The sequence below is a fragment of the Aplysia californica genome, unplaced genomic scaffold, assembly GCF_000002075.1.
Source record: "Aplysia californica isolate F4 #8 unplaced genomic scaffold, AplCal3.0 scaffold00331, whole genome shotgun sequence".
In the NCBI taxonomy this organism is placed as follows: Eukaryota; Metazoa; Mollusca; class Gastropoda; order Aplysiida; family Aplysiidae; genus Aplysia; species Aplysia californica.
This window is the reverse complement of record NW_004797601.1, coordinates 778160-788416: the sequence shown is the minus strand read 5'-3', so window position 1 is coordinate 788416 and position 10257 is coordinate 778160. Positions and strand designations below refer to the sequence as shown.

Here is a 10257-nt window from a genome sequence, read left to right as displayed (position 1 = left end):
CATATGGGCAGAGACAGCGAATCAGAATTTACTGTCTCTGATATGGGTTACGTCACAGCTCACCAATGACACTTTTTAGTGGCAAAACTAGTTACAAGAAATTAATTCTATAGTAAACACTTTTTTGCTCTAAAAGTTCTCAAAACATGCGTTCAATAAAGATAATATCGCGATTTTTTTAAAATGACGGACTTGCTTTTTAAAAGTAAAAACCACCCACTAGGATTTGTTATTAGCATTTATCAAGCAATTTTCTAGAATAGAGCATGTAGGTTTTTACAAAAATGTTGATCCGTTAAGACAAATTTATAAAAGTCACTGTGCAAAAGCTGGAGAGTTTATGTTCGATAGTTGAGGAGATATATTTTGACAATAGGTTGCGCCACAAATGTTTTTACTTTGACCGCACTATAAACTATGCTAAGCCAATGATAGTACATAACAAGATAATTCACTCCTCTCTTTGAGCCAATTAAAAAAGCGTCCTCAAAATCCGGTGGCGCCCTCTTCGAAAAAGCGCACCCTTTGCGAACAGAGTAACCCTACTTGTGTGAAAAAAGTCAAAGTGAAACTAATAAGTTTTTGAATAAATTAGAATTCAAATTTCGGAAGAACCCTTTTTTTTAATGGTTACGCTGACGAAAAAAATATCTTCCGGTGGAAGAGGCGACTGTTTTCTTCGTTTTATTAGACTTTAGAATGAGAGGCGAGGGGTCATTAAATTTTTGTTTAACCCTAAAACTCCGCACTGAACGAACCCGAACAACTGATGAACAGCAGTCGACCTGCGCACGCAAGGGGGCGCTATTCCTATTCTTTTTCTGGAGAAACGAAAGAGAGCTTCAAAACAAAGACCACAGCGCCATCTGAAACAATGGGCGGACTTCCGCGGTGAACCATCTTGTTATGAATGAGGGGCATACCAAAAGTTTTTACCTGGCCATGAAGTAAGGAATAAAGGTAGAAAGCTGAAATTTTCCGGTGAAAGCCAACAATCATCTTTGGAAAATGAGTGTTATTTTGGGGGAATTTTCAATAGAGTCTAACTGATTTTAACACCAGCGCACTGTAAGTGAATGGGGTATGTTTTTCTCCAGTTTCAACATAAAAATGTCGAAAATTGTGCACAGGGCAGTAATGAAGTTTTAGTTCTTGCAAGGCAAGCAACTACAGGATTTTTCTATGGAGATGCATGCTGTATATGGAACTGATTGCCCATCCTATGATGTGATAAAATGTTCGTGTAAAAAATTCGTATGTGGATTCATGGACATTGAAGATGACCATCGTGATGGTTGCCCAGTGACAGCAACAACAGAAGAGAATGTATTGAAAGTCAAGAAACTTGTGTCGTCTGATAGCTGGATGACAGTCGAACTTTTGAGCTAAGAAACTAGGCATAGCACAGAATCAGTTGAACGAAACTTTAATGGATATTTTAATATGACCAAGGTTTCTTCAAGATGAGTCCCATGTTGACTCCTCCTAAAAAAAAAGCAAAGTATGGATTGTTGTCTAGAATTGCTTGGTCTGTATGTAAAGGATGAAACTATATTTTTTGAAAGACTTGTAACCATGGGTCCACCACTATGATCGTCATTCCAAATCTGCATCAATGCAGTGGAAATCGCCCTCGTCTCCAACACCAAAGCAGACAACGATGCAGCCATCAAGTGGAAAAGTGATGCTATCAGGGTTTTTTTTATTTTTTGTTGTTGTTGTTTTGGTTGTGTGTGGGGGGGGGGGGGTTTGGGGGGGGGGGCAAGACGGAGTGATTATGACAGACTATCTTGAAAATGGACAAAGATCACAGGAGACAATTATTCTAACCAGCGAAAAAAAAAATTACGAGAGGCTATAAAAGAAAAACGCATAGGAAAGATCCAAAAAGGCATTTGCTGCTTCACGACAACGCACCAGCTAACACTTCAAGAAAAGCTGCAGAAACTGTCCGTAAAAGTGGCCATGAAATTTTGTCACTTTCCACTCATTCTCCAGATTTATCCCTGTCCGACACTTTTTTATGCTCCAAACTGAAAAAGGATTTAGACGGAAGGCATTTTAAAAGTGATGATGAGGTCAAAGAAGAGGTAGAGGGCTTGTTTTCTGAGCAAAAATGTATAATTTTGGGAGGCGATTACATAGAGAAAGATTAAGGTTAATAACAAATTTCAGCTTTCTACCTTCATTCCTTCATTGTCAGGTAAAATACTTTTGGTATGCCCTTCGTATTATATTTGGCAATACTAAACTAAAGTATACTAAAACGAAACGAAACGAAACGAAATGAAACAAGACTAAACCTGACCTGACTTGACCGTCATTAATAAATTCATTTATAGAGGTACCTGCCATCCATGTCCAGGTGCTGTTTTAGCCTCTTTGTCCCATCTACAAGAAAAGAAATGAAAAAAAAAAGAAAAACAAAACTAAACAAAACTTAACCAAACCAAACCAAACCAAACTCCACCAGCACCGACCTTGGAGGAGTAGACGGCCCTGGGGTTGCCGTGTCCCTTGAGCAGCTTGACGTGGAAGGCTCGCGGGATGGTGCTGAGGGAGGGGACTTTGTACTTGGACACCGCCGAGGACAGGAGAGCGCCGTGCGGGGACACCATGTAGTTCTCCATGAGCAGCCAGCCGTAACCCTGGTCGTTTGAGATGAGGGGATGAGGGGGTGGGGGTGAAGTGAGGATGCGGGTGAGGTCGGAGGTAAAGAGTAAGGTTAGAGGGTGGGGGTGAGTGGAGGGGGTTGGGTGAGGTTGGGAGGGGGGGTGCGTATAGGAATAAAATACGTTTGTGTATTATGCAGCTATATTTTGTTCCTGCAAAGTATATACATGTATTGTATGAGCCTCAGCTCTCACACACACACACATATATATATATATATATATATAGATAGATAGATAGATAGATAGATAGATAGATAGATAGATATATGTATATATATATATATATGTGAGGCAGCGTGGTGGAATCAGGCTCTCGTCAATTTTTGGTCAAGTAGAGTTATTGGTATCATCTTAAAGCTTGTTCACTTGTCTTTATTCGGATGAAAAAAATATCCATTTATATTGAATACAAGTCAAGATATTTGCGAAAGAAGGAGGTGGGGGTCACTTGTTTTCAGAGGTAAAATTAGTGAGAAAATGGTCGCCAAAGATAAGTTATTTCCTTAGCTTAAGAGTCCGTGGTAACTGAAAATTACCATTTTTTGTGCCTTTAATCAACATGTTTTAGAAAAATCCACACAGAAATGAGAAATGAGTTCTTTAATGGGAATGAAAGGTGCTGAGCCAAAAAACAAAAATTTGATAAAAATTCACAAACCTGGGGAAAAATGCAAGTTTCTTCACATTGATTATTTTGACGAGAGCCTGATTCCACCACGCGGCCTCACACACATATATATATATATATATATATATATATATAGCTTCATTCGAACAATGTTTAAGCTAAAGACGCAAAGTTTATCAAAAGAAGTGTGCTGTAGATGGGACTACTTTGGGTTTGATGTCATCAATGCAGATTAGACTTAAATGCTTCACAATTTTATATATTCCAAAGTCATTGTATTTTGACCCCCATTTCTTTTTTTTTTTCTTTTTTTGAGTACAAGCAACCGATATCTTAAATTAAGAGACTTCAAAGGAAATTATTTTCAACAGTTTAGGCTTAGTACATTTAAACAGCTAGCCGACGAAGTAACGATGTATATTTTTTAAATAAAGATTTGAGTCCCCAATGAGTGGACTCCTTGCCTGAACTAACCTGCACAAAGCCACCCTCGATCTGACCAACGTCCACTGCTGGGTTTAGGCTCTTGCCCACGTCCATAACGATGTCCGTCCTCAGAACCTGCCGGGGGAACAAGTCAGTGGTGGGTGGGTGGCGGGTGGACAGGAGATGAGAGAGTGTACGGCGAGACAACAGTACTGATACATGAGGGGTTTGTTTATTTGTTTGTTTGTTTGTTTGTTTGTTTTAGGGGGAGAGTGTTTTGTTTGATTTTGTTGTGCTTTGGTTTGGTTTTATTTTGTTTTGTCTTTTTGTTTTTTGTTTTTGGGTTGTTGGGGTTCGTTTGTTTGTTTGTTTGTTTTTTGGGGGGATGGGGTGACTTTTTTAAAAACTTGACATGTTGTAAAACTCAAAATTTTTTGCATAAAATTTCTCAAAATTAGTTACTGAGCACATTGAACTTTGTAATTCTTGGGTAGCGTATTTACAACAAAGAAGCAGAAGATGTATTGTGTTTGCTTTGTGCCACCTGATGAGCTCCTGTAAGGCAGTCCAGCTCCACCTCCGTGCAGGCAGCTCCGAACGAGTGATACATGAACGGCGAGTTCACCCTTTTGTTCCAGTCCATGCCTCCTATCTCTGGTCTGAATGGTGTAAGAAGACATATCGTAACGTGGCTGAGTGGTGGATAGTTGTATGTTATATCATTGAGCATGAAGGTACTGAGTGCATCTCTGTGTTGATGCTAAATCTTCGTTTGTTGCTGTTCTCGCATATCCACCCAAAATTTTCCTTGCGGATCAATAAAGTTTATCTTATCTTATTTTATTCTTTGTACAAAGAGGGTGGTGTTTTCGTGAATTCTTTTGGGAATGGGGCTGGGCTGGAGTGGGGGGGAGCATCTGGCTTCGAATCACAATACCTGACCTGCATTTCAATGTCCAATCCCAGTTTCTGTCTATTTCCACTTCAAATAAAAGTTCACAAGTTTTCAGGAGAAATACTTTGTTCACTCTGTGCATCCTACTAATCTGTCTTAGCCTCCTGATCCACATGAAGAGTGGCAGCCTCTTAGAACGTGGTCCAATCTCTCACATTTTCCGAGTCCAGTACCAAAAGGCTGCCGCGGAAGAAGCTTCAAACATGTTTTCTCGGCAGTTGTTGCTATTAAACCAGTGGGAAGTGGTCTGTTCAGGTGATTATCTTGGACATGTGGCCTTTAGAGCGAATTTCTTTGTATAAGGAGCAGTTTATGTTTAGATTTGGTTTTACTAAGAGTTTTATGACGCTTGCAACACAAAGAGATCATTATTATTTTAAAAAGTGCTTAAGATTAGAGGCGTTTCTAGAGAGTAGCATACAAAGAAAAGAAAGAGATAAAAGATCGACAGATGTTTGATTAGTTAACAAAGTAGCAACCCACATCGCCAATCACCCTATGTATAGGTTGAAGGGATCAGAAAACTGGCACAATGGTGAATTAAGTTGAGTGGTCCTAAACAGGGAAGTTATTTTGGAGGAAAGAAATGGGGTAACGTTTTTTTTCCCTTAGGTCTCAGCGCTCAACTTGAAACAGATAAAAATCAAACCTCCACCTTCTAAAATTACCAGTACAACATCCCAATTACGAGACTAAGAAATTCTACAGGTTTGATTCCATGTCTGTGTAAACAATAGGAAACTTTGAAGAATTTTTGTTCCGGATTCAAACATTCCTGATCTTTGGGTGAGTAAAATCAAACATGTCGAAAAGGGCTGAATAAAAAAACTCAGAAGCTGGGCATGCTTAAAACGCGTACTAAAAACACTTTGACAGTTGAAAGAAGTTGAAAAGTAGGGCAAAAGGAGATCAGAAGGAGCAAGAGTAACCCTTAGACCAATTATATCAATTTGTTTCTGCATAAATACTTTTATTATCTTAACACAAACACCTTCGGGTAAGAAAATACGAGCATTTAATTGTTTGGGGTTCTTTCTTTTATTAACTGCATAAAGCTTCTACTAGCAAAACTTGCACAAATGTCTGTCATAATTCTATAATAAGGAATGACCAAGTTCTGGTCCAGGAAACGTTCTGAGACTTACTTGAATTCTCCGACGGCAGACAGGCAAACTCTTTGCGACAAGGCTGTGCTCACCTGTTGACAAGCAAGCATACTTACACACACATAAACACATACACAACATAATGAATCATTGTTCAAGTCCAGATTGATAAACAGAAAGAGATTTCGTTTGAGAAAAAAATAGAATGGGACAGAAAATGAGCCAAGTGGAGAGAAGGAAAGTAATAGAAAATATATGAAATGTTTTATCTGAAAAAGACATTATAAGCAACTTACGTTATTTTTCTCATTGATTAGCTCTCTGCTTGAAGATGATGTTATAACTACCCAGTCACAAGATTACCACAGACCCCTGCTCAGTCACAAGAGCATCCCAACCGAAGTGAAATCCCAGTTCATCAATAGCATCTTCATACTAACATTATCATACCAGTGCCAAACATGGTCTCTAAACAAGGCACAAGAAAGAGAAATCAATGCATGCAAAATGAAGTGTCTCCGAAAAACCATCAACGTGACCAGAAGACACCGCATAAGAAACGAAACCATACGTCTACAAACTGGAAATACCACCAGCAATAAAATTCATAGAGCGTCAAAGAGTCAAATGGTTTGGGCATCTGACCAGAATTCCCCAGAAACAATTAGTGGCTAGAGCTTACAATACCCGAGAATCCGGCTTTGAATCAAGAGGGAGACCAAGACAGCCCTGGCTGGATGGGGTTATAAAGGTCCTTGAACAACATAGCATATCTATCACAGACGCTACACACCTAGCGCAGGACCGAAAGTGCACCTCCCCTCGACATCCTAAGGATACTAGAGGAAGGAAAAAGTAAAAGTAAAGTAAGTACCCAGTCACATATGATTTATTTGCTTATTTGTTTGTATGTGTGTATGGGTATATTTGTGAGTGTGAATGCCTGTGTGTGTGAAAGTATGAGAGAGGGGGAGAGGGAGAGAGGAGGGAGGTGAGAGAAGAAGAGAGGGAGAGAGAGAAAGAGAGGGAGAAGAATGAGAAAGGGGGGGACGAGGGGAGAGCGAGATAGAGGCAGAGAGCGAGAGGGAGCAATAGAGAGAGAGAGAGAGAGAGAGAGAGAGAGAGAGAGAGGGGGGGGGGGAGAAAGATGCTTAGATAGCATGTTCGTTAACTCACAATTTCAGGCCACGTCTTGAGCGGGTCTGAGCTCCTGATTGGCTGCAGTCGTTCCCTCAGCTGGTCACAGGCATGCTGGGAGCGTTGACGTCAGGAGGCAGATGAAATTGAGTAGTTTTAGTAAGAGTTTTATGGCACTTGCAACACAAATAGGTCATAAAAGTGCGAAAGATTAGTGTGGTATCATTTGAGAGTAACATCCAAAGAAAAGGAGGAAAGATAAGGACAATGAATGTTTGATGAGAAAGAAGGAGAAAACATCACCAGAGCACCCACCAACCCCCGACGGATGAGAATACCTAACCAGAGCACCCGCAAACCACCCAGGGAGGAGATCTCGTAGTTAACTATACACTATTGAAGTGTTAAATTTATGGTTGGACGAGATGTGTCAGTTTCAGTAAGAGTTTCACGGCACTTACAACAAAATGAGGTCAAGACATGTATACAGACTTCGACATAAGCCGAAGATATCCGTGCTGTACGTGGTGGTTTTACCCCTCTAGGAAGCTTTTCAGTACGCATTATTAATCCATTAACACTTTCAGAGCAAACATTTTTTTAAACTGTCTTTTTTTTCGGATTTTTAAATATCAGGGCTCTTTGTCAAGATGTTCCTTAACTTATTTTGAAGTCTGTATTATAAGAGCCGTAGATAAAAGGAGTTAGCAGAGAGTAACATACACAGGAAAGAAGGAGGAGAGATAATGGAAATAAATGTTCAATATAGGAAAGAAGAGGCAAAGCCACACCTGCTCACCTGCCAACCGCCCGTAGCCACGGGATGTACCCCCCTTCCCATCAGGACAGAAGAGTAACTCCGTTGGGACTTCTCTGTTGACATCCACCTCTTGTCGCTCATATGACCTTATGCGACTCATATGACCTTTCGAACGACGTAAAACCTTACTAAAACAAAGAAGAGTAACTCACCACAAGCGCCCCGCCTAGCAGGTCAGAGGTCATGCTGCCACCAGTCACGACTGTGTTGGGCCCGTACGCTGTGTTGGCCTCCGTTACCCGGATGTGCTCATGGGACACGTCCAGTCCACGGCTGGCCACCTGGGAGAACAGACATACACACACACACACACACACACATATATATATATATATATATATATATATATATATATATATATATATATATATATATATATATATATGTATACATATGAAGAGTTTTACGGCACTTGCAACAAACGTCAACATGTTCTGGAATCAGGTAATCAAATAATCAAGTAATCAAATAACCTGTGCGTGTGTATATGTGTGTGTGTGTGTGTGTGTGTGTGTGTGTGTGTGTATGCATGATAGAGAGAGAGAGAGAGTGTGTGTGTGTGTGTGTGTGTGTGTGTGTGTGTGTGTGTGTGTGTGTGTGTGTGTGTGAGAGAGAGAGAGAGTGTGTGTGTGTGTATGCGTGATAGAGAGAGAGAGAGAGAGAGTGTGTGTGTGTGTGTGTGTGTGTGTGTGTGTGTGTGTGTGTGTGTGTGTGTGTGTGTGTGTGTCGTCATTGTCATTCAACATTGATTGCGTATATCACAATACGAGGTTTTCAAGAGAAGCAAAAGGCTTTTATTTCGGGCATAACGATTAGTCACCTGCAAGTGTGTAACCCATGGCTCATTTAAACACAAAAACAGACATACATAAACACAAAGAGACACATATATAAACAAAAACATACACTGATATAAACATATCACACATATATAAACACAAAGACACACTTATACAAAAATAAGACACTCATTATATAAACACAAAGAGACGGACATATTATAAACACAAAGCCACACATATATAAACACAGAGACACACAAATATGTATACAAACACAAAAACACACACATCTTAACACAAAGGCACACATATATAATATTATAAACACAAAGACAGACATATTATACATAATATACGGACAAAGACACACAAATATAAACACAAAGACGTACATATACAAAAACAAAGACAGACATACAAGCACATGCTCTCGTACACACACTCTGACCTGCATGAGCTTGGTGTGTAGTCCTTGACCCATTTCCACTCCGGCAGTCAGGACCAGAACGGACCCATCGGAGTAAATGTTGACCATCACATTGGCCTGAAGGAAGAAGGCGGGGCGGGCACAGTGACAGGAGAACAGTGTGTGAGGTCAGGCAGTGCACACAATTGTTATATTTTAATATTTTCCTTTCTTTTTTTTTTCTTTTTTTTTTGTTGTCTGTTTTGTATTGTTTCTTCTTCTTCAGTTAAAAACAATTTACAAAATTATTTTAGTTTGTTTTTTTCTCTATTCTTTAAGTCTTTCTATTTAATTTTTCTTTTCCAAAAACAATCAATTCCCAAAATCTCTTTCCTTTGTATTTATATCCTTATCTGTCGGTCTTGAATTGTTTCTACGTGACTAGTTTTCTATAGCATTTTTCTCTTTGCTTTTTTCCTTCAAAGGGGATAACAGTTTAACAATTTCACAGGGGAGTAGGGGGATAGCAAGACAAGCCTAATATACATTGTATTTATAGACATAAAAATATACATGTATTGCCAAATGTATTGGTATAATACGGTTAGATATAGCATACATATACTTGAAAGGACCGCTGTACAATAATTGGGACGATATGCATGCAATGTGTCATTAAGCAAACTGTCGAAACTTTGTATTATTGTGAAGCATCTAGAGCCACTATGGAGTGGACGATATAAAAATGACCGTTATTATTTGTACGGTTTCAGCTACAAACTACCAACACATAGTATCTCACCCTGTTTAATGGCTTGAAAGGAAAGCCGATACCGTAGACTAAAGGCACCAAGGAGAGACCGCGCTTTTTCCATGTATTGGATCTGTGGGCACAAAACAACGATGATATTTTTTTGTTTTAGCAAGAGTTTTACGGAAATTACAACACAATTAGGACATATCTAGGATTTATGATTGGTGAAGAATAGATGTGTTACTAGAGAGTTACATACAAAGAAAAAAGGAGGAGAGATAAGGACGGTGGATGTTCGATAAGAAAAAAGGAGCAGACCACACCAGAGCAACCTCGGATCACCCGCGATTATGTTTGGGAATATTTTATACATCTGATATTTTAAAATATTTAGGCCTTTTGGCCGATTTTGGATAATGGAGAGCGGATGTTTTGTGAGCTGTGGCTATAAGTTTAATGTTATATAATTTTTTATAACAGTGAAGCTTGGTAACTATGAATGTGTACTAAGATCTATATTCTAAATAATGTAACCTACAATCACGCTCACTCTCGCGCACACACACAC

At 39.4% G+C, this 10257-nt stretch overlaps 1 protein-coding gene across 1 annotated transcript in view; it reads right to left on the bottom strand.

Annotated features, from left to right (window-relative positions):
• Positions 1 to 10257, bottom strand: part of LOC101851749 (xanthine dehydrogenase/oxidase) — a gene marked incomplete in the record, with an annotated part of 65546 nt that overhangs the window by 6077 nt on the left and 49212 nt on the right. Inside the window, 8 exon segments of the mRNA XM_035970871.1 lie at positions 2481 to 2648; positions 3778 to 3864; positions 4274 to 4388; positions 5830 to 5882; positions 6967 to 7041; positions 7900 to 8028; positions 8978 to 9073; positions 9738 to 9819. Of these exon segments, the coding sequence (XP_035826764.1) occupies positions 2481 to 2648; positions 3778 to 3864; positions 4274 to 4388; positions 5830 to 5882; positions 6967 to 7041; positions 7900 to 8028; positions 8978 to 9073; positions 9738 to 9819 (805 nt within the window).